Source organism: Carassius gibelio, chromosome B8, assembly GCF_023724105.1.
Source record: "Carassius gibelio isolate Cgi1373 ecotype wild population from Czech Republic chromosome B8, carGib1.2-hapl.c, whole genome shotgun sequence".
Taxonomy (NCBI): domain Eukaryota; kingdom Metazoa; phylum Chordata; class Actinopteri; order Cypriniformes; family Cyprinidae; genus Carassius; species Carassius gibelio.
Genome location: NC_068403.1, coordinates 26,627,316 through 26,653,018, shown reverse-complemented (window position 1 = coordinate 26,653,018; position 25,703 = coordinate 26,627,316). Strand labels below are relative to the sequence as shown.

Here is a 25,703-nt window from a genome sequence, read left to right as displayed (position 1 = left end):
TGTGAAATATGGTATAATGTCTCCACCCAGTGGTCAGACACTTAATGAAACTGAGTCTGATGTTGGTTGCATTTGACTGATTAAAAACTGTAAAATGAAAGTCTAAAAGTGGAATAATTTATTTTATTTTTTTATTTTATTTTACATATTATATATGTTAAGCTGATAGACATACAGTCGTTCTTTGTACAGTTGAGATACATTTCACAAGCTGACCTCATAGTAAAATGTGTGAGTAATAGATAAATAATTCATATAGCATGAATTTAGATTTTTTTTTTCTTTGCTGTCTTGGCATTGCTTTTGCTTTGGGCCTTGTTTGTGTGTGTGTTTGTGTTTGTTATATATTGTACCTTGAGTGGCTTGTCTCTCAGCCAAAGTAATTACCCGCAACCTTCATTTAACTGGAACACAATAGCTCTGGGTGCAGGCCTTTGTCATTTAAAGTCTCCGAATAAGAGCTTTTCCGTCCCTAATCATTCATCATGTGCGCTGGATTTCTCTCTCATTATCTGCCACTTCTGCTAATGGAGATGATTTGCTCAGTGCTCTTTGAGGATCTGGCCGAGGACCGTCAGATACTATAGGCTCAAATTAAAGGGGAATCACCTCACGGCTGTAGGTTATTGTATTTCACCTACAGTGATTTCCAGCTGCAGTATAAAGCTGATACTGAGGCTCTGATTAGGACATTTCGCTCTGCAGAATTGAGTCATAGACCAATACGGGGCTTTCAGGGGCCTACTATCTACTGTAGATGGTGTATGGTGATGGCCACTATAATGCTGATAAAAATACATTCAGTTTAATGATAATTTCATTTCAATTTAAACTTTACATTTTAATTGCCAAAATGAATTTATTTCATCGAGTACTCATGCTAAATTCACAAAATAATATTTGTAAAATATATTAATTTTAAAATTGATTGAGAATTTTTAGAATGTGAATTTAGAATTTTTACAACTTTTTAGAATGTTTATTAAAATATTGTTCACAACAACAACACCTTATTTCTATATAGTTCCCTAATATAGAAAATCTAGAATTTAGTAAAATGCACAAATAAACTGACACATGTTTATTTGTAGTATTTGAAACCAGTGTAATTCACTTTAAATTGATTGTCATTGTCAAAAAACAACAACAAAAAACAACAACAAAAAACAAAAAACAAACAAACATTCCAAAGATATACTGTACATATAAAAGAAAAATCCATGAAAACAAAACAAAACATTCTATGAAATTCTGTGAAATTGAAAAAAAAAAAAAAAAAAAAAAACTGGGGCACGATAACAAAATGGTAAGGTTTCAAAGAAAGAAAAACAAAAAGAAAACTGAACAGTGGCAAAATGAAATAGAGTTGAGACAGGTAACTTTGAACATACTTGATAACTATCCTCACTTTACAAACAAAATATTGAAAGAAACACTCACCTAAACATTTAATAAATGATGTGAGGTTTCATAATAAGCAGCATTATTTTGACAGTAGGAGAAGGTGAAATATAATGGCAAATTGTAACAGCAAAACCACACAGATTGTTTCCTCTAAACTGAAACCATTCAGTTTCAAAACGTTTTCAAATATGGCTACTAGTAAATGCCTAAAATATCTTAACAATACTTTTAGATAAACATATATTAAAATGTGTATGACCAATGTAATTTCCATATTGATTCACAAGTATGAAAACAATAATAATAAAAAAAAAGTTTAAGGGGAAATATAAAATAAAGTATATTTGAAATAAACAATGAAGGGCCACATAGCACGCTGCAGCACTCCACACTCATACACCTTCATACGAAATCACTAAAAACATATTGTGCGCATTGTTTCGTTCTCTTGGCCAGTGCGGATCAGCTGTGTGACACTGCTCCAGGAAGCAGAGAAGTTTTATCGTTGTGTTGGTCGTGTGGACGTTCCTCCATCTCCTGCTCCCCCTGCAGTGCCCCCACCATCGATCCCAGTGTCCCGAAGCTGCTTGTGCAGTTCTCCACCTGTGCAGAAACGCACAGTGTGACCTCTGACCCCTCCAATCTGGGCAGGACATCAGGTTGAGAGGCTGGTGTGATACTGTCAGCTATACTCTGGACAGTGATGCTGGACTGAAAAATGTGGTGCAGATATGTTAATGTAAAGTCTAATCACAGTGCAGTTTCTGCAATAAAGTAGAGATAAATGTAAATATGTATTATGAAGGGGAAGAAAAGTTGCATTGTGACCAAACCAGGCTTGATGTAACAAATTTTTGACAAGCTACGCTTTTATAAGTAAAGGTTGAAATCTATGATTGCATGAGGATTGTCTCGCTTGCGTTATGTAATCCTCGTCCAAAGGAGATGTTATGTTGACACTGACATTAGGAGAGCCCCAAACACCTCTGAGCATTACAGGAAAATAGCCAGTGACTATTGGTGAGTACAATTTGCATGGCAAGCCACTCCCCTTACATACGGGTATATCAGATGGAGGCAGGGATGGACTGGGAGTAAAACATGGCCCTGGATTTTCTCCCAAATAGGCCCACCACAACTACAAACAGTCGCTACTATCTCACAACATTACAGCAATCAATGTATTGCATTTATGGCAAATAACATCACAAGACCCTTGGTGACCCTGCTAACAAATAATAATAGAAACCTTCACAGAAATTCTAATGATTTCCTCTACAAAGACCATTACAAACATTACCAACCGTCAACTTGTAACCATTAAAACCAGTAAATAATGGTTTCCAACAGAAGGTGACCAAGTAGAGACCAACAGGTCCATAACAGTTTTCATTAAAACCATACAATTTCCATTATAACCAGTAAAACCATTACAAATGATTTGATTTTTTTTTGTTCTTTTTTTTTTTCAGCAGGGGATTGAATAAATGTATTATTGTATGAACTTAAGTACTTAAAATCTACATAATCAGATTAACCAATTATATGCTACTTCATTTACTTTATTTTAATTGCTCTCAAATGTAACCCGCTGTAGAATCGTTGATGTCTCTTTATGATGAAAGGAGTATTCATGTCAGACAATGTGAAGTAATAAACAGCAGTGAACATTCGGACAAGGGATGTCCTGTGATTTTACTGTAGTGCTATTGATCAGATGCTCTATAGTGTAATTGGCGGGCAAAGGTAACCTGATGTAACTTCACTTTTTTTTAGCAATCATATGGGGGGTCTCTTCTCAAACACCACCAGTGTGCAGCATCCAACTTTTTATAATGCAACGGGAGCTACAGTGCAACGACACCAGTGCACTCACCACATCAGCTACAGGTGGAGAGGACATCGCAGATACCAGATATCGCAAGTGATTTAATATAAGCCAGATGTCGAGATAGGTGAGGACATGGATGCCCTTTTTCTCGTAGTAAAGACAAGGCACCTTCCATGACCTTTGTGAAGATGCGGAGAGACAGGGAGAGCCCAAAGTGGAGGACGTTGTACTGTCTTCTTGGGTTTAATAAAAAATGGGCTGTAAAACCCTGATTTCATCTCAGCTGGAGGGACAGGCTCTATCGCATTCTTTACCAAGAGGACTGCGATCTCTGTCTGTTACCAATGTAAAGAGGATGCCCCTAAACTTGGGAGGGCGTCTGGTGAATTCAATCGCATAGCCAAATAGAACTGTCCAAATGAGCCAGCGAGACGGGTTGAGGAGCACTGGCCAGGCCCCCAAACTCTGTGCAAGCGGCAAAACCAAGGATTATCTGAAACCTGCAACCTCCTGCATGTCAAAATATTATGTCGATATTGACAGCAAAGAAGCAGAGTGTCTGAAGCCAACACGTCTGGCCCATAGATGAAGGAAAATGCTCTTTTATTGGGAATGTGGATAGCGAGTGGCCAGCGGCAGAATGGTCATTCTTGGTGACTTTAAGGAGTGTCATGCTAAGGCAAGATGTGCTTAATGGCCTCGTCTGCTGGGCAAGGTCCTCTTCAGGTGTTTCCAAAGAAGCCCAGACTAGAAAACTGTGGCGTTGAGCAATCAAACTTTGTCAGCATCATGCATCTCTACCAGGATCAGCCAGAGTTGGAGCTTATAGACTACCATGGTAGATATCACCTGCCCATGAGACTGAGCCATGACATTTGTCACCTGTAAGACGAAGTCAGTCACCAAGCTCTTCCAGAACTACCCTTGCATAGCATTTTCGGTGCCTTGGAATTGCCTCTGGAATGTACATATGCTTGATAGAATATACATATGCTTGATTTTGGCAGATGTGATATGCTTTGCTGCTGCTAAACAAAAAAGAAGGATTTGACTTAGTTAAAACACACACACACACACACACAATAAGGAAAAAATATTGTTTTAGAAAAATTTGAAAAGAGCCATAGCAGATAGTTAAAGGTGGAGCTGTAGAGGAGCAACGAAATAAATGGTTACATGAATTAGGAAATATGTCTGTGACAGAAGAACCATTGGGCTCTTGGATAGAGTTTCATGACTGAACTTGTATTTAATACAGTTGAATGTGAATGGAGATTTCAAAACTGTGAGTGTTATATAGTGTCACAGAAATTAAAAGCAAATGATTAACATAATGTCTTTGCGGGTGTGACTGGTAAGGACAAAAATCTAGAATTACAATGCTACACATGGATTAGGACATTAGCAAACTCGGCGGCATCAGCTGCATCCATGTCAGCACGTCATGCTTGATGTAGTAATTTCTCAGTAGGCATACACACAGGTTCGAAGACTCGTTCTCACCCCCTACAGTGCAATTCGGTAAGGCATTTATCCGCACTAAAATATCAATCAAAGTCATCATAGGTCGTCTAGTATAGACCCAGCTCTCAACCCAACTTTGAGAATAGATTAACGGCGATATTTTTTTTAACCCCCGATAAGAGTCTCCCGTTAACGCAGCATGTTAACGCCGATAACGACCCACCACTAATATATATGTATGTATTACCGCCTACCATTGGGGGCTGAATTAAAATCCTAGAACTACCCCTGGTCAGCAAACCTCTTGGAAGTGGTTTTGGCACAGTGGGCAGGTGCTAAGTCCTGCTAGAAAAGAAAATCAGCATCTCTATAAAGCTTGACAGTAGATGGAAGCATAAAGTGCTCCAAAATCTCCTGGTAGACAGCTGCATTTATTTTGGACTTGATAAAACACAATGGATCAACACCAGCAGACGTCACAGCTCTCCAAATCATCTCTGACTTCAGAAACTTCACACTGGACTTCAGGCAGCTTGGGTTCTGTGCCTCTCCAGTCCTCCTCCAGACTCCAGACCTTGATTTTCAAATGAAACGCAAAATTTACTTTTGTCTGAAAAGAGGACTTTGGACCAATGAGCAACAGTCCAATTTTTTTTTCTCCTTAGCCCAGGTGAGATGCTTCTGATGTTGTTTCTGCTTCAGAAGTGGCTTGTTAAGCCTTTTTCCTGAAGACGTCGGAGTGTGGTGACTCTTGATGCACTGACTCCAGCTTCAGTCCACTCCATGTGAAGCTCTCCCAAGTGTTTGAACCGGCTTTGCTTGTCAGTATTCTCAAGCTTGAGGTCATCCCTGTTGCTTGTGCACATTTTCTTATCCAATTTCTTCCTTCCAGTCAACTTTGCATTTGATACAGCAATCTGTGAACAGGCAGCCCTTTCAGTAATGACCTTCTGTTACTTACCCTCTTTGTAAGGGGGTCGGTGATTGTCTTCTGGACCATTGAAAAGTTAAAAAAGTGAAAAGTAAAAGTCGTGACATTTGCCAAGTATGGTGACCCATATTCAGAATTGGTGCTCTGCATTTAACCCATTCAAGTGCACATACACAGTGATAAGTGAACACACCGTGAACACACACACGGAGCAGTGGGCAGCTATAGATCCAGCGCCCGGGGAGCCATGGATAGTGAGAGTGGAAGAGAGCACTGTTCATTTGCTCCCTCTCGCCTACAACTCCTGACAGCACGAGACTCGAACCAGCGACCTTCTGGCTCTCAAATGTTTGATCTTTTATGAGCTGTAAGCTCAAAGCATCAAAAAAAAAACAAAAAACTTTTGAAATGTTTAACTTTACGTGTAATGAATGTAGAATATATGAAAGTTTCACTTTATGAAATAAGTAAAAAAGAAAATAACTTTTTCTCAATCTTATTTCTAGATTAAATTATATACAGTATATGTATATATACAGTATAGTGAAAATAAAAGTCTTTACCACCAGTTGTCAAAAGTACTATCAAGTTCTTTTTAGAAAATCTCACTGACCGCTTTGAACAGAAGTACGCGTTTCAAAAACAAGTAGTGGAAGTTGAACACTTACATTCTCCATGGACACGTTGCTCCCTACAGGGGCCTTTTTCTTTCGTGAGATATTGGGGTTCCAGTGACAAACCAAACTGTCATTCTGAACACTGTAGTTTTTGTGACCAATCAACCAGTAAGTGTCCATTTTTCCTTTTCCCTGAAAACCACAATAATGTCACATTAAGTTGTTGCATTTTTTATGAAATATGATGAAGACAAACCTTTTTCTTAATCTCCTGATGTCATAACTTCAACTCACGATGCAAGAACATACAGATAATCCAACAGGAACATGGTTGTGGTTTCAACGGCTTAGCATAGTACTTTTATAGATCTGATTCTCACCTTTACTTCAATCTCACCGCGTAACTGCAGTTCATACGCATTGTCCTTCATGAGTGCCAGGTATGTAGCAGAGCTTGCATGAACCTTCTGTGCTAAAGACCAGATCAAAGAAACGTTAATGTTCTCCTGTTATGCAAAAGCCACATTGGTGCTGAGGTGAAACTCAGACAGTGATATTAGCTTAGCTGCATGCTAATGCTAAGCTCAGTTTATAACATACATGTATGAAAAAATAAGATGAGGTATCTATGGTGATGTTGTGAATGAAAATATTCATGACCTCTGCATTGGAGGAACAAACAAAGAATAAGATTAAAGACAAGATTAAAGACGGCACATGTTAACCAGACAGATGAACGTACGCAGGCTAGTGGACTCCATCCGAGAGGCCGTATTAACTGTGTCTCCAAACAAACAGTACCGCGGCATCTTGTACCCAACAATGCCAGCTACACAAGGACCTTAAGAGGAATGAGACACATGAAAGACAACACTGTGAATTACTATAAACAAATTTATATGTCATGTATCAATTATTTTCTTATTCATTACAAGTCATAGTCTTTATTACATTAATGCTAATTAATCATTAATATCATACATTTTTTTTAGAAAGGATGCATTATATCTGTAGCTGATGAACTGACAAATAAGATAAGGGACGTTAATTTGGAAAGCAAACATGGTTGATTTTTTTTTTTTTTTCATGTTGACTTTAAGTTACAGGTCATGTAACATAACAAAACTATTAATGTATTCATGTTTCAGTCCTTTTATGTGTGGCCCCTTTATTATTAATAAATCTTTTTTTTTTTGTAAACACAGGATACACACACACACACACACTCACACACACACAGACCTGTGTGTATTCCGGCTCGGAGCTGAAGGCGTTTGTTAGGCATGTGAGGTATTGGCACCTGTCTGACCGCAGCCACCAGATCCAGAGACATTTTAGCGATCTCATCTGCATGTCTGTCTCCGTTTCTCTCTGGCAGTCCACTGACCACCATGTATGCATCTCCTATAGTCTCCACCTGTTTCATTCAAGCACAGAGGCTTAGTAAAGACAAACTGTACGTGTTTAAATCTAGCTGTATAATTCTTCATTACAGTACATCAGCATCTTGTAAACTTACTTGCTGAAAAAAAAAGAAAAGAAAAAGAAGATGGTTCCCATTACAAATAACATTAAAACATTACAAACCATCATCTGTTCAACCACTAAAAGCAAAACAATAAAAAATAAATAAATTGATTTATTGGTTTAAACAAGCCACCGATAGAATTAAATTTAAATTACATTTAAAATGAATTAAATTCATGCATTTAGCAGACACTTTTATCCAAAGCAACTTACAGTGCATTCATGCTATTAATTTTTACATATCATAATAGAAGGCGACCAATTACCAGAAGAGACCAACAGGTCCATTTCAGTTTCCATTAAAACCAATACAATTCCCATTATAACCTGTAAAAGTATCTACTGTCACTTCTGATTAATTTAATCCTTGTAGAATAAGTATAAATTTATTTAAAAAAAAAAAAAAACCTTGTCCAAAATTTTGATATATATATATATATATATATATATATATATATATATATATATATATATATATATATATATATATGTATATATATATATATATATAATTTTTATTTATTTATTTAATTATTTATTTATTTATTTTGTAAGGGCAATGTGAATTTGGAGTCACAATGAAATAATTACTTAAACCATAAAACTAAATAAAAACCATAAAACTAATAAAAAGGTTCCTAAGAATTAATGTAAAAATGTCTGGGAAATTGCACTGTAAGCATAACCTTAGCATAAGCCAGATATGCTGTGATTATTTCCTGTATGGTTATTCATAGAGATATGTGTGATCGTCAGAGTATGTTGATACCTTGTAGACGTCATAGGAGTCGATGCGTGTGTCGAAGCACATGTAGAGGTTATTTAGCATCTCAACAACTTGTAGTGGAGTGCAAGAGGCTGATATTGCAGTAAAACCCACAATGTCTGAGAAAAAAATAGTAACCTGAAAAAGAATATGTGTGTTAGTTACTTCCTAAACAACATTCAAAGAACACCAGAATATGTTTCACAGATTCCTACATTTTCTTGGCAATCTTCTTTGTAGTTTCATTGGCATTGCTAGGGGATAAAAAGAGACTGACCACTCCCTGTATGATATTCATCCACAGGTGAAACTCTGCTCAACTTCATAACAAACTGCAGGATTTGCAGCAGCATTTATTTTTAGATGGCATTAGGTACAAGTTTAATGCTAAGCACTAGGGATTTATTCAAATCACTACCCCCTAAGTGCAAGAAATAATCGAAATAGTAAGTAATACGTGTAATAAATGTAATAATCTGCTAATAATGTAAATCCGCTATGAATCTGACGTGAGCTATGTTTATTGACCTCACACATATTTCAAAACATGGTAGCCTGCAGTTATTAGAGCTATTTCTAACTAATTTAATGCATACAAATGAGTTTGTTGTTATAATTTAATATATTCAGTGAATTGACTCAAATAAAACCGGTTATTTTAGATGTTACCGTTTTCTTTCAGTGTAGATGTTGTGCTGCTATTATGAAATGACTACTCGTTCTGCTACATATGTCTTTCTTCAAAATATGTAGTTTCAAGTGCTGTAAATCTAAGGGGACAGGCTTCAGGTGCACAGATTGCTCTTACAGACATGTGTCATTTACCCCACTCCCTCATGAGCTGTTTTATCTCCTGATGAATATGGAATACCATAATTACAGGCAATTACTACAACAAAAAGAACAAACAGAATGGCAGCATGTGCGCTTTCCTGACACTGCCGTCTTGCCAGCATCCCTAATGAATATGCTTGTCTTTTCAGACTTGAGTTTGATTTGTTAAAAGGGAATGTTGGAAGATGATATATGCAGAAATAGAGCGCTTACAACCATGTACCTTCTCATAACTCTCAGCCTCTACGTGTTTCTGTTGGCGTAGCTGCTTGGCCACAGATTTGGGCAGCATCTGATGAAGGAGATCTTCTGCAAGACGTCGTTCTCTCTTCAGGTCTTCTGTCTTCTCCCTGAGGCTCTGAGCGTAGTCCTGGATCCATTCTGTCATTTGTTTGAAGGAGAGCAGCACTATGGGGTAAATGAGACAGGCGATGGCGAGGAGGCAGATCTTCAGACTGATGCTGGACGAGATGTCTCTGGATTTCAGTTTCAGAGCCCATCCAGCTCGGGTGTGAAAACATCTCAGCGTGTTCTCCAAGGCCAGCATCAACTCTGTGGATCCACTGGAAGTTGTGGCAGTAGAGAAGATTAAATAGCTTATATTACTCCCGTTTAGCTCTAAATCAGTATTTTCCATCCAACAGTTACAGAGGTTTTCAGACATGTCTTTTATGACTGACATGAGTGCTGTTGCATGCCATATTTCATCTCTTTTCTTTTCACCTGTTATCCAGCGATAGTTCAACTCCTGGACAGTTAAAAGCAGTTTCAGAGCAAGGACATCTGTCCAGTCTGTGTTGTGTTTGAGGAAACCAATATCAACATCTCTGACGCCCCATGTGTTTAATATCTTCTCAATTGCTAGAGTAAAAACTGTGGTTTCATTAGCATCCATTGACTCAGCTCTCCATGTAACATTGAGACACTCTTCAAGGTTGGATTGAAGATGCTCACAAAACTCAAGAAACTCAACATCACAGGGCTGACCCAAACTGTCCATATCAGTACTAGCACAACAACGGTTAACGGTGAGCATTACCAAGGACCAAGAGCTGGGAAACCTTTCTTGCTTGACATTATAAACTGTATTCTCCCTTGTTGAACTGAGGTTTCTTAATGTTTGGAGCTCCATCACGAGTCTGAGTGTAATGTTTGTCCTACATGATGTAAGCTCTTTAAGTGAAGCTTCAGTGGCTTGCCATTGAGCCAAAGATGAGTTGAAGTCCATGGTCACAGCAGAGAGAAGAGCCAGGAAAGAGATGACGCAAGCCACCAGGATTCTGCGGACAGTACGGCTGCGACTGCCACAACTGAGTAAAGACAGCCTGTGAAAAGAGCGCAAACAAAACTCAGTCATGTGTGGTGAGTATTTAAGTATTTTCTTCATGGTTGTAAAACCTCAGTGGAATATGTTTATATTTTGATGAACCACACCAAGTTCTTCAGTTTTGCATTTTAAATGCAACTTAGGTTTCTAATACTCAACCACAACTTGAAATAAAATTAAGCAGACAATTTGGAGTCCTGTTTGTTAATATGAGTTAACATTAGACACAACTTAAAACCAGAGCTGGGTGATGACTAAATTTGCCTCTGAATTTGGTGGGAAATTAGACCATGTTTGAAACTATCTTCAATCAATTCACAAACCTGCTGGAGTTTGGGAAACCCATCGGAAGCCCTTGTTTTATGTTCGATTTCTGGGTATGATTTGACTGAGCAGGTCAAATTGACCCTAATTGCCTTCAATGCAATTCCCTAAATCACATTATTAAAAACAAGAAGAATCAGGTATTTAAAGAAACATTTTTATATCGGTATTTGTCACACAGTGCAATAAATAAATAAATAAAATAAAAAGTATGATTTTTAAAAATGTGTTTAACCACATTTTTTTTAACCCCTTAAAGTAATCTTAAAGTAGGCTGGTCATTATACATGGGGTAACAGATTGTTAATATTGTGTTACTCATTTGTTCCTTTGTAGTTATTGATTAATGACGGAAAAGTATTCTAAAGTGTTACCATACATGGCTACATTACTTAAAATGAGCACATTAGCAAGAGTACGTTACAGTTTTCATCATGTAACCTCAGTAATGGACACAATTTGTAAGAAAGCTCTGGTTAAAACGCATGATAATGAGTCATCATATAAATAATTCCCTTTGTTGCTTTAAATTCAGAGAGTATCAGATAAAAAAAAAAAAAAAAAAACTCGGCAGACTGTCACACCATATAAACAAATATTAAAGCCATTAAAAGGAAATATAAACATTAAACAAGTTTTCAGCATTTAGCGAAATGTCTGTTTGTTACTAAAAATATCATTATTGTTATTATTATTATTATTATTATTATTATTATTATTATTATTATTATAAATAAATAAACACTGTAACTGTTTGTTACCTGCAAACGTCACATTCTGCTTGTGGCTCCTCTTTGTTTTTGGGTGAGATCTTCTTTCGAGCTTTATGTCTCCGGCTGTTGATTTTAGTTAAAGTGTCTTTCAGAGAGGCCGATGACAGGGTCCCAGACGCGACACAATCCTTTTTCATGTACTCCAGCGATGACATGAGATTACCCTTCTAAGTCTCTTAATTAAGTGAATATCCCAATCAAACTCTATAATATCATATCAAACTGTCTTCTTTACCCCAGGAATAAGCTCATCGTGTGTGTGTCTGTGTGTGTGTGTGTGTGTGTTTCTGCTTCTCTTTGATGTGCAGTTTGATGCAATATGTGACGTAGTTTTAATTGCAGGGTTAAAGAAAGATGGTTGCTACAGACACAGACTATTTGATTAATAAAATAATAATAATAATAATAATAATAATAATAATAATAATAATAATAATAATACTAATATTAATAATAATAATAATAATAATAATAATAATAATAATAATAATAATAATAATAATAATTCTTGCTGACGTGTAGGGTACATTTCGTTTCTATAATGAACATTTAAATAATGTTATTCGTCTCTTTTATTCATCTTTGTTCACACTTTTTTCCCTCGCGCTCCTTACGAAATTATTCATCACTATTCGTTTAAATATCTGCAATATACCTATTTAAATAGCCTATCTATCTATCTATCTATCTATCTATCTATCTATCTATCTATCTATCTATCTATCTATATATCTATCTATCTATCTATCTATCTATCTATCTATCTATCTATCTATCTATCTATCTATCTATCTATCTATCTATCTATCTATCTGTTTTAAGTGTCGTGCATCTTTCTGGACTAAAATCAAAGTCTATTATGTGTTAATGACATGTAGCGCTTAACTGCAAACGCGTAGTCTATAGTCCGATATATTAAACAGGGTATGCTATTCATATTAGTAAAAGTTTAACATTTATAGTTAGCAGATTTTATGGTTTAAGTCAATTACTTTTATTTTCTTAAGTAGGCTGAAATAGTCGCTTAACGAGGGCTACTTTTGCACCTGCAATATATTAGAATGAACTGGTTCTGGAAAATATTAATTCTCCTGTTCACTTGAATGGCCTTACTATAAATGTAAATACGAAAGAGAACAGGTTTTTATTGAAAACCGAAATTAAGTAGCTAATATATTGATTCAATTGATTTCATCAACCAAGAGAATCCTTTAAGGCTAAGCACAAACATGAAAATAAATATAAATGAATAATTTAATAATTGTATTAAAATGCAATGTTATGCTTATTACACTTCACACGCTGTTATCAGTAGCTACATCTAAATCTCTTATGGCTTATATATATATATATATATATATATATATATATATATATATATATATATATATATATATATATATATATATATATATATATATATATATATATATATAGCCTATATATGTGTGTGTGTGTGTGTGTGTGTGTGTGTTTGTGTGTGTGTATATATTTCTTTTTTCTTTATATATTATATATTTATTTGCACTGAGAAAAGCAGTCTAACGGCTACTTGCAGAATCTTTGACACAAACAAGAGTAACTTTAAAGGTTCTTAGACGTGAGCTCAAATCAAAATCCAACAGGCTGAACGAGAAACTGTGTAAAAGTGAATAATTCAGTATAGCGCCATCTAGTGGCACCTGGTGACAGACAGCGCTCAGTGCAGACACCGATACTACAGTACTATGCATGCTTTTTAATGATTTCACACAAATACATTCGAAGCAGATTGAAAGTTAATGACGATATTTTCCTCTTTTATCTCTTTAATTTCATTCAATTCAAGTTTATTTGTGTAGTGCTTTTTATGGTACAAATCAAGCAACTTTACAGACAATTAAGTTTCGACAATATTTAGTAGTAGCTTAAAAGTGGTGAATTTTCAAAAAAAAAAAAAAAAAAAAAAAAAAAATTACTAGACATAGTCAACAGCAATTATTATGTGATTGCATAGTAAGTAGCAATATTTTTTATTTCTATGTTTCAGGGTTAGCATCATCTGAGGTCCTCTGAGGGGTTGGCATCATCTCTTCTCAGGTGTTCTGGATCCAGACTGAATCTTGTGTAAATCCTAGTTACCATGGAATGTAAATCCTGAAACAAATAGAGACATATTTAGCCTAGCTGCTGTTCCAACCAAGTAAAATTAATTAGTTTAACCCAAGCTAAAGAATAAGAATGCACATTTGATCAGATACAACCACAATCACAAATTATGAGATGCATTATTTGAATGCTTGGCGAAAGAGATGCGTTTTTAATCTAGATTTAAACAGAGAGAGTGTGTCTGAACCTTAGGGAGCATGATGGATTGTAACGTAGTAGAAGGCTAGTTAGGTACGCATGAGCTAAACCATTTAGTGCCTTATAGGTAAGTAATGATAATTTGTTACTGATACGGAACTCAATTGGTAGCCAGTGCAGCGACTGTAAAATTGGGGTAATGTGACCATATTTTCTTGACCTGGTAATGACTCTAGCTGCTGCATTTTGGACTACCTGTAGCTTGTTTATTGAAGAAGCAGGACAAGCACCTAGAAGTGCATTACAATAGTCCAGTCTAGAGGTCATGAATGCATGAACTAGCTTTTCTGCATCAGAAACAGGTAACATGTTTCATAGATTGGCAATGTTTCTAAGATGGAAGAATGCTGTTATTGTAACATGGGAAATATGGTCTTTCAAAAGACAAGTTGCTGTCTAATATAACACCCAGATTTTTGACTGTAGAGGACGTAAAAGTACATCCATCTAGTTGCAAACTGTAGTCTATTGGATTCTGTGTACAGTTTTTTTTTTTTTTTTTTTTTTGTCAAATAAGTAATATCTCTGTCTTATCTGAATTTAATAGGAGAAAATTATTGGTCATCCAATCTTTTACATTTTTAACACACTCTGTTATCTTAGATAATTTAGAAGTTTCATCTGGTCTCGTTGAGATATATAGTTGAGTGTAATCAGCATAACAGTGGAAACTAACCCCATATTTTCTAATAATATTACCAAGGGGCAACATGTATACTGAAAATAGAAGAGGACCTAGGACAGATCATTGTGGCACTCCATCAATCAATCACCTTTATTTATATAGTGCTTTAAACAAAATACATTGCGCCAAAGCACTGAACAACATTCATTTGGAAAACAGTGTCTCAATAATGCAAAATGATAGTTAAAGGCAGTTCATCATTGAATTCAGTTATGTCATCTCTGTTCAGTTGAAATAGTGTCTGTTTTAATTTGCAATCAAGTCAACGATATCGCTGTAGATGAAGTGACTTCACACTCCATATTTTATTGGTGATAAATGAGATGACTCCCCATTTAAATAAACAAAATAATTAGCGAGTTAATAACGAGTTAATAATGTTGAGAAGTGGTTCATGTACATGTGTACATGTAACATCTCTTTCAGTAATTTAGTGGGTACAAGATCTAATAAACATGTTGTTGGTTTAGATACAGTGATACATTTATTTAGCTCATCCTGTGCGATGGATGAAACTGAAGTATTAGATGCTGTAGAATCTACATTTGTTATTGTTATTTCTAATGTTATCTATTTTATCAGTGAAGAAATTCATAAAGTCATTACTAATAAATGTTGATGGACTATTTGAATCAGGAGGCGTCTGGTTATTTGTTAATCTAGCCACTGTGCTAACATGGCTGTAGCCAGGCTTTGAAAATGATTGAGGTCCAGGGGGTTTCTATAACAATCCCCTTATTATAGAATTGTGCTATAATAACCCCTATAAATACAACTAATTATATACACTAACACTTGAAAAAAGACAGAAATGTAGATGTTTTTGGAGGGATGCTCATTTTTAACTCAATAAGTTAATCAGTGCCTAGAACTTTACTACGGAGGTGCACCATCCTGAAATGGTCATCACCTCCACATGCAACAGCTCAGTCGACTACAAGTGCTAGAACAGTTTTCACTGGTCCATCACCTATCACCTACCGTCACAGTACAGCCAACTTCTCCTGTCACTACAGTAACGCACACACTCACACATTCACACAAGTTGGAGGATGATCGAAAGTTAGGGAAATATGAGTTTAAGAGAATGGAAATATGGAATCCCAAGTTTACAGCAATACGTTAAATTGCATAGACATGAACAACCATCAATCACTTAATTAACCCTCGCATTGAGTTCCTCAATGAGGTTAAAATTATATTAGATACACCAGTAAAGGTCACAGTCTGGAAGTTACTTGCGTCTCCTGTGAAAAGGGAGTCCCGTTGAAAGGGGTATCCCAATGTCGCTGATTGGCTGGAAGTTCAGTAGTCGCTGAAGTGACGTCTTGGGAAGGCACATGGTGAGGCGTTGGCTGAAGGAGCAGAGTTGTGTGCGCTGGTTGAAGTTGAATGGGCACCCGAGGTCAGGCGTCGGAGACTCAACTTTACAAAACTTAACTTAGAACACGAAACTCTCAAACGGAAAAGAAAAGAAGTACAGTTTGACGAGACTAAGTTGTGTTTCTTCTCATTGTGGCTAAGTAGCAGCAGGCATGCTGACTGAAGCATGCTGGAACCGCGCTCAAAGAACAGTGCTGACAAACAGCATGGCTAAAAGCTAAAGCTAGGTAGCAAAGCTAAAAGCAGACATTACTAATAGCAGAAGCATAGCTAGAGACTAAAAAGCCAACATGACTAATAGCAGAAGCATAGCTAGAGACTAAAAGCAAGATTTTATGGTGTCCTGAGTATTTAAGCTGGCCTGTTGGCCACATCTCAAATGTTGTCTTGACCAATCAAGTATTGTCTTGGCTCGGGGGTATCATAAATCATATGTTTATCTTACCAAGCATGTTGTCCGAATTTTCCCGCTCTTGCAGGGTCTAATTTTGGACATGATTCCTATAACACGAATATGATACATTTGACAAATAATTGATTGTGGGATACAGCCAAACTACCACTTGTGACCAACAATATCTGAACATCACTGTAGACTGTCAGAATGCTGAGCTACTAAAGAACGTTGAGCGTCATTCTAAACAGGACCAATATGCTCTCACCCTATTCCAAACTCACACTATTAGGGTAGAGGTTGATGGCACTGTTATGCAACGCCTTTGCTCATACTACCAAATTCTGTCACCCTTAAAATCCCAAAGCAAGCAGTACTGGCATCCCTACGCAGCACTGAATGGAGACTTGCAAAAGACCCAAACCTGTCTGAGGCATAATGCACGGGGATAGAATAACTAGAAAAGGCTGGCTATGTGGCAGAAATCTCCCCTCAGGAAGCTGAGAATTCATCTGAATCCTGGTACATTCCACACCATATGGTGAGACACAATGGCAAAAACAGGATTGTGTTTAACTGTTCTTTCCAGTATCAAGGTCAGTCATTAAATGTACCCCCCATTCCTGGTCCCATACTTGGTCCATCTTTACTTGGAGTCTTGCTTTGGTTCAGGCAGCACTCAGTGGCCATAAGCGCAGATGTAAAAGGTATGTTTCACCAAGTGCACTTCCTGTGGAGAAACATGCATCGGACTGAGCAGCCAGAGATCTATGAGTGGCAGGTCTTTTGGCACAAAGTGTAGTCCTTGTTGTGCTATATATGCACTGCAACGAGTAGCCCATGACAACAGTGAAACTGACCCCACTCTAGCTGAATCAGTCTTGCAATCATTCTATGTAGACAATTGTCTTCAGAGTGCACAATCAACAGAAAAAGCCAGAGCTCTTGTAGATGGCCTTAGGCAATTGCTGCTTACTGAAGGGATCAATCTTTGCCAGTGGGCCAGTAACAAACCTGAAGCATTTGAACACCTTCCAACAGAAGCAAGGACACAAAGCAGTGCGTTATGGTTATCCCAATAGATCCCAGATCATCTGGAGGGAAAACTTGCATTGCGATGGAACTGTCTCCGTGATTCTTTAGGAACAAGACCTCCCCAAGCAGAATGTCTCAAGCCAACTTTGAGAAATATCTACAAAGTATTAGCTTCACAGTATGACCCTCTTGGGTACATAATTCCATTTACCACCCTGGCCAAGATACTTGTTCAAGACCTGTGGAAAATTCACCTAGGATGGAATGACCCCATTGAGTCTAAAGAAGAGATGGCAAACTTGGGTACAGGAACTGCCCAATTTGGAACAATTAGAGATTCCTAGATGATATACTCCATTTCAAGGGCATGAGGAAACGTGCACCAGAGACCTGCACATCTTCTGTGATGTATGACCCGCTGGCCTTGCTGCAGCTGACTGTAGCGAAGTGTAGCTGTTTTTTCTCTAGAATATTTATCTTACTATAGTTCTCTGTTGTTTAAAGTGATAAAATATTACTTAATTCACACCATATTTCTGATATTATCGTTCAGTCTTATCAGATTCATTTTGATCGTTCAATTTTATTTTATATCCGTGAGTGCAGTGCACCTGCATTGCGTTAGCACTTGTTAGCTTGTCATTAGCGCTTTCATTTGAACCTCTCTGTGTTTTCTTTTCTACTCTCCTCTCTCTAGCTCCAATTGTTCACAAGTTGGTAAGAATATTTCATCAAGCATGGTGAGTAATGGCTTCTCCTGCTATTGTTATTTGCACCTCTTGCCACATGTACAGTTTATCTATCTCTGTTGCTGATGAGGGATTCACATGTGATAAATGCAGGGAAATAGTTTACCGGGAGCCAGAGTACCTGACATCTTGGCAAATTTAAAAGTGCTGGCTAATGTTAAACGTCAATACAGTAAGATTGTTATTCATGCCGGCACTAATGATGTTCGACTTCGCCAGTCGGAGATCAGTAAAAATAACATTAAAGAGGTGTGTGAACTTGCAAGCACGATGTCAGACACTTTAATATGCTCTAGTCCCTTCCCTGCTTACCATGGTGATGAGATGCATAGCAGATTGTCATCACTCAATGGCTGGATGTCTAAGTGGTGCCCACAGCATAACATATGTTTCATAGACAATTGGACGAGCTTTTGGGGCAGACCTGACCTGTTGAAAAGAGATGGTCTTCATCCCTCCTGGGGTGGCGCCGCTATTCTCTCTAGAAATATGGCAAATAGTCTTAGAGTTTATACTTGACTAACTGGGGCTCAGGTCAGGAAGCAGACAAACTGGCTAAACTGACCGTCTGCTAGCTGCCTCACGTCACAGAGTTCAGTTAATTCTCAGCACATAGAAACTCTTTCACCTATATATTTAAACGAGTCCACCCCCCAAGATTACTGCTATAAATATGAGCCGCGTCTAAAAGGGTCCAGGTAAGGGGCGGAGTCCGGCGGCCGCACGCGCTCCCCTCATTGGCCGCGGCGCTGGCAGGGGATGGACGGCCCGGCATCCTGGCTCATCGGCCTTGTAAACGAGACCTGTCTCCCGAGGAGAGGCGCCTTGGGCTTTTAAACAGCGCCGGTGATGAGGCTCCATTTCCTTCAGGTGTGCCATTTCCCATCACACGCCGCCAGCCCTGACTCGTCCAGCGCCCCTCCTCTCACACACCCACTCCAGTCGGGAGCCTGGTAAAGGGCGGCGATTTAGGACGGGGTGCCGGTGACAATCAGGGAGGAGGCAGCTGACTCGTCACATTCCCCCTCCCAAGCGACATCCCCGTCTTCAGGGCGCCGCCCACACGAGAGTACTATCATCCTCAACCAGGCTCCAATTGGTAAGAGTGGATGGGGATTCCTCTCCGGGCAGTCCTACCTCTCGCAGCGCACCAGAACAGGGACAGAGAAACCGGGTTTTAGTGACAGCCTCAACCAACCACAGGGTAAAATGACAATAACAGAGAAGTCACTTACCCCTTTTGTGGCTGGGAGGCTGTCCCCGGTGTTCCTCCATCCCAGTCCGGGTTCTCACAAACGTTTGGAAGCGAGAGGGAATGACGTCACCAGATGTTTCCCAACTGCGCTGTCTAGGCTCTGCCTTGCCCGCATTCTCCACCACTGTGAAGTCACACCCACTGTGTCTGTCTTGTGCTCCTCCCATCACACAACGTATTCAGGATTTCTCAGAGGGCAGACTTCAAGTATAACTCGTTTGAAGTAATAGTGCTTCATATAACATTATCCAAAGAAACAAATGTTAATGATAAATCCCCTGTGATGTTTGTACTGGCTACTGTATACAGGCCACCAGGGCACCATACAGACTTTATTAAAGAGTGTGGTGATTTTACATCCAAGTTAGTTCTGGCTGCAGATAAAGTTTTAATAGTTGGTGATTTTAATATCCATGTTGATAATGAAAAAGATGCACTGGTATCTGTATTTATAGACATTCTGCAGTCTACTGGGATTAGACAACATGTTTCAGGACCTACTAATTTACTAGTCAAAATCATACTCTAGATTTAATACTGTCACATGGAATGTATGTTGTTAGTGTTGAAATTATGCAGCCAAGTGATGATATCTTAGATCATTGTTTTGTTTTGTGCAAACTTCATATAGCCAAAATTTTTTATTCTACTTCTTGTAGACACATCACTTCTACCACAAAAGACTGCATTTTAAGTTATCTTCCTGATGTGTCCGAATTCCTTAGTATATTCAAAACCTCAGAAGAAATTGATGATGTAACTGAAACTATGGACTCTTTCTTTTCTAACATTTTAAATACAGTTGCTCCTTTTCGCTTAAGGAAGGTTAAGGAAACCAGTCTGACTTCTTAAATCGTACTTATATGACCGCCATCAATTCGTAGCAGTGAATGAAGAGGTATCATCGATGACAAGGGCAGTATGGAGTACCTCAAGGCTCAGTACTAGGGCCGCTACTCTTCACGCTTTATATGTTACCCTTGGGAGATATCATCAGGAAACATACTGTAGTGTTAGCTTTCACTGTTATGCTGATGATACTCAGCTCTATATTTCTTCGCTGCCCGGTGAAACACACCAATTTAAAAAACTAATGGAATGCATAGTCGATATAAAAAAACTGGATGACGAGTAATTTCTTACTGCTAAATTCTGAAAAAAAAAACAAAAAAACAGAGGTGTTAATTATGGGTCCTAAAAATTCTGCATGTAATAATGTAGAACACTGTCTAAGACTTGATGGCTGCTCTGTCAATTCTTCGTCATCAGTTATGAACCTAGGTGTGATATTTGATAGCAATCTTTCCTTAGAAAGCCACGTTTCTAGTATTTGTAAAACTGCATTTTTCCATCTCAAAAATATATCTAAATTACAGCGTATGCTCTCAATGTCAAATGCAGAAATTTTAATCCATGCATTTATGACCTCAAGGTTAGATTATTGTAATGTTTTATTGGGTGGTTGTTCTGCACACTTAGTAAACAAACTACAGTTAGTCCAAAATGCAGCAGCAAGAGTTCTTACTAGAGCGAGGAAGTATGACCATATTAGCCCGGTCCTGTCAACACTGCACTGGCTCCCTATCAAACATTGTATAGATTTTAAAATATTCCTCATTACTTATAAATCCCTGAATGGTTTAGCACCTCAGTATTTGAATGAGGTCCAGTTACATTATAATACTCCACGTCCGCTATGTTCTCAAAACTCAGGCAATTTGATAATACCTAGAATATCAAAATCAACTGCGGGCTGCAGATCCTTTTCCTATTTGGTGCCTAAACTCTGGAATAATCTACCTAACATTGTTCGGGAGGCAGACACACTCTGGCAATTTAAATCTAGATTAAAGACCCATCTATTTAACCTGGCTTACACATAACATACTAATGTGCTTTTAATATCCAAGTTCGTTAAAGGATTTTTAGGCTGCGTTAATTAGGTAAACAGGAACTGGGAACACTTCTGATAACACCCAATGTACTTGCTACATCATTAGAAGAATGGCATCTACGCAAATATTAGTCTGTTTCTCTCTTATTCCGAGGTCACCTTAGCCACCAGATCCAGTCTGTACGTACGTATCCAGACCAGATGGTGGATCGGCACCTAGAAAGGACCTCTACATCCCTGAAAGACAGCGGAGACCAGGACAACTAGAGCCCCAGATACAGATCCCCTGTAAAGACCTTATCTCAGAAGACAACCAGGTCAAGACCACAGGAAACAGATGATTCTTCTGCACAATCTGACTTGCTGCAGCCTGGAATTGAACTGCTGGTTTCATCTGGTCAGAGGAGAACTTGCCCCCCAACTGAGCCTGGTTTCTCCCAACGTTTTTTTTCTCCATTCTTTCACCGATGGAGTTTCGGTTCCTTGCCGCTGTCGCCTCTGGCTTGCTTAGTTGGGGTCACTTCATCTACAGCGATATCGTTGACTTGATTGCAAATAAATGCACAGACACTATTTAAAATTAACAGAGATGACATCACTGAATTCACTGATGAACTGTCATTTTGCATTATTGACAAACTGTTTTCCTAATGAATGTTGTTCAGTTGCTTTGACGCAATGTATTTTGTATAAAGTGCTTATATAAATAAAGGTGACTTGACTTGACTTGATGCATCTGAAAGAGCATACAGTATGGCTCAGTATCATATCTACGCACAGAAGACAAGAATGGTCATATACACATTTTATTCAAGTTTGCTCGTTCACATGTAGCACCCAGGAAACAAATGTCCATGCCACAGCTTGAACTGAGTGCAGCACTTACTGGGGCGCAGATGGCCAAAGTCCTCCAAAGGGATCTCAAAGTCACCATCAGGCAAGTTATCCTCTGGTCAGATTCTACCACGGTCCTTGACTGGCTAATCCTGAACCAGATATTGAATTAAAGAAATCCACACTCTGCCTGCACCAATGTATTGGTCTTGATGTCCAACTCCCAGATGCAAATACGTTTAACACATGGAAGGACATTGTAAAGGCCACAGTGGTGAACCTACACGGGGCAGCTCAGCCTTTAACCCAGACAGATGAAGCCTAGCATTATTTTGAAGCAGAGAGTCTCCTCCTCCAACAAGCCCAAAAAAATTCATTTCCAGAGGAGTTCAAGGCTCTCTCTTCACACCGACCCTTACCATCCAATTGCCGATTAATGTCCCTGTCTCCTGAATATGATGAAGATGCTGGGCTAATTAGGGTTGGGGGGAAATTACATCATGTTGAACACATAGACCTTAATGCTCTACATCCCATAGTTCTTGACCCTCATCAACAAATAACCAAACTTGTATTATTCCTTATTGTGGTGGCCCAAGCCACACAGGATGACCAATTGGCAAGGTAGGGTAATACCTGCACCCAAGTTATGTTTTAGGCTCATAGGTTAAGTAATTTTTTTGCAATAGCCACACCCCAAACAATTCATGATTTAGAAACATTGATAATATAGTTTATTTCAGTTATCATATAGTATTATTTGTTTTAGCAACACACTGTTTAAATGGAGTGCACACAGTTTCACATTGTAGGGCTATGTAAATATTTTCTGTTTATTAATCATTGTTTCTTTGTTACCATGTTAGAGAGAGATCTGTCCTGGGGGGGAAGAAAGGTGTGACCAAGGGTGGAGGACTGTGATATCCTGTGACCTGCCAATTAAGCCATACCATGTGCTGCCATGTTGGAGGGGGGTTTGGGTTTAGTTTGTTGGCTTTGTGATTGTTTGTACTTGTCTCCCATTTTTTATTTTCCCCTTTTTGTGTAAATTGGTTTGGTCAAGCCACTATATATGTTCCCTGGTGTCTCATTCTGTTAGGTGAGGTTGTTAAGTTCATATTCTGTTTTGAGTACAGTTATATTTTGTTGACCTCTTTTATAGGCCTAGTTGTTAATATTTTGGTTACTATTGTTCAGTATTTTTTGGGGGTGTAATAAAATCACCCATTTTCTAAAGAAACTTCTGTTTTCCTCATTGCCGGACTGTTTGGTCCGTGACACTTATCAAGGAATATGATGCCAATCTCCTTCACCCTGGGCCAGAACGAGTCCTTGCAGAGCTCAGACGTCACTATTGGATTTTGAAAGGCAGAGCAGCTATCACAACCCATCAACAATTGGCGTGCCCAACCCAAGATCCCTATGATGGCAGATCTCCCACCAGCTTGTCTTAGTCTTTACAAGTGCCCCTTCTATTCCACTGGAATGGACTGTTTTGGACCATTCACAGTAAAAATACTGAAAAGAGATTGGGAATAGTCTTCAAATGTATGTGTCACAGGTCGGAGCGGACCACAGATGTCGTGAGTCAGGCCCCTTCCTAGTTTCCACCTCGAGGAGGTCCCAAGAACACCCCAATGACCAGACACACGAGAGACGGTAAATATTAAAACAAACTTTATTAAATTACAAAAAAATGGGTATGGGGAAGGGAGGCTAAAATCCAACTCTCCAATTGGAGAGTAACAGTCTTGAGTCTCATAGACTCCATCGCGGGAGATCTCAGGTGAGTCCTTCACTCCTCTTTCTTTCTGGCTATGTGACGACAATCAGCTTATTCACAAGTGCCCCTTTGTTCTGGCTTGCAGGACTGTCCAGGACCCTGGCTCTTCACTCGGGGCACAGGTAACTCTGTAGAAAAGACAACTGGGGCTTCACTTGGGCATACAGGCGAGTGTACAACACAATATGCTGGCTTTAGCTTTGGGCATAAGGTAAGTACATCAAAGGTAACTGGGGCTTCACTTGGGCATACAGGCGAGTGTACAACACAATATGTTGGCTTTAACTTTGGGCATAAGGTAATAAATCAAATGTAACTGGGGCTTCACTTGGGCATACAGGCGAGTATACAACACAATATGCTGGCTTTAGCTTTGGGCATTAGCTTACGGTGAATATACAGGGAAACAGGAAGTCAATCAATCCATCACCTTTATTTATATAGTGCTTTAAACAAAATGCAGTGCATCAAAGCACTGAACAACATTCATTTGGAAAACAAATTGTTTTGTGTCTCAATAATGCAAAATGATAGTTAAAGGCAGTTCATCAGTGAATTCAGTGATGTCATCTCTGTTCAGTTAAATAGTGTCTGTGCATTTATTTGCAATCAAGTCAATGATATCGCTGTAGATGAAGTGACCCCAACTAAGCAAGCCAGAGGCGACAGCGGCAAGGAACCGATGGAAGTGATGTAACTCACAGACCTTTGAGGAAATAGACGTCAGGCGTTCCTTTTCTGAGGCTTCAACCAACTGCTGATAGAGATGCGGATCGAAAGCTGCTGCTGCGTTGGGCCGAACACGGCCTCCGCTGGTGTCACACACAGGTAAGTTGTTTCACCGGGGGTGTGCTACACTGAGTGGCTCGAACGCTTCCCTCTTCTTTCTTCCAACCGACAGGGCAAGAGATCTAGACGGGAGAACCTTTGAAGAACTCCACAGCAGGTAATAATACACGCACAGCTGTTTTCCTCCTACAGCAGCCAACTCCTCACCGTTTATACTTCCCACTATATCCACACTGTTCTTACTTGAAATTGTTTCCCGCCACCGTCACGTGAGGAAGAAGGGTCAGGATGTCATCGACGGCATATAATTGGAGATGTTTTCTTCGCCCGCCTCAGTACTCACTTCCTTCCCAGGATTTCGTCGGGCCTGAAAGGTGGTTGTTGACGACACAAACACAGCATAACACTGAAATTTTCAAGTGTATACACTCACAGCAAAGGACAAAGACCCACCCACTGCACTCCACACACTCTTGGTGAATTTAGGGTCAAAACCCCGTCTGACCAAAGACTCGTCCTGGAAATCGTGGAGACACTGATGCAACGAATATTCAGATTTAAACGTCGCCACCCACGACACCCCAACGTCTTCTCTCGCTCACTGGTCCCGACTCACCCACAATCCACAAAACCCACAATGTCCATAGAGCTTTTCACAGTTAGGTAGACATCCCAATATACTCAGCCCGGTTTCTGTTTCTGCCAAACCCTTGTCTCCGTCTTCGCCCAGCCAACAATATCCTCAGCCTTCTTTCCGC

At 38.8% G+C, this 25,703-nt stretch overlaps 1 protein-coding gene across 1 annotated transcript; it reads right to left on the bottom strand.

Moving 5' to 3' along the window:
* Positions 1-1,866: 1,866 nt before the first annotated feature.
* Positions 1,867-11,953, bottom strand: LOC127964210 (uncharacterized). The gene is made up of 8 exons (XM_052564352.1): positions 11,787-11,953; positions 9,598-10,699; positions 8,544-8,678; positions 7,490-7,664; positions 6,990-7,088; positions 6,628-6,719; positions 6,299-6,439; positions 1,867-2,115 (listed from the first exon to the last, which is right to left on the bottom strand). The coding sequence occupies exons 1-8, from the start codon at positions 11,951-11,953 to the stop codon at positions 1,867-1,869; spliced, it is 2,160 nt and encodes a 719-aa protein (XP_052420312.1).
* Between the last annotated feature and the right edge of the window lie 13,750 nt (positions 11,954-25,703).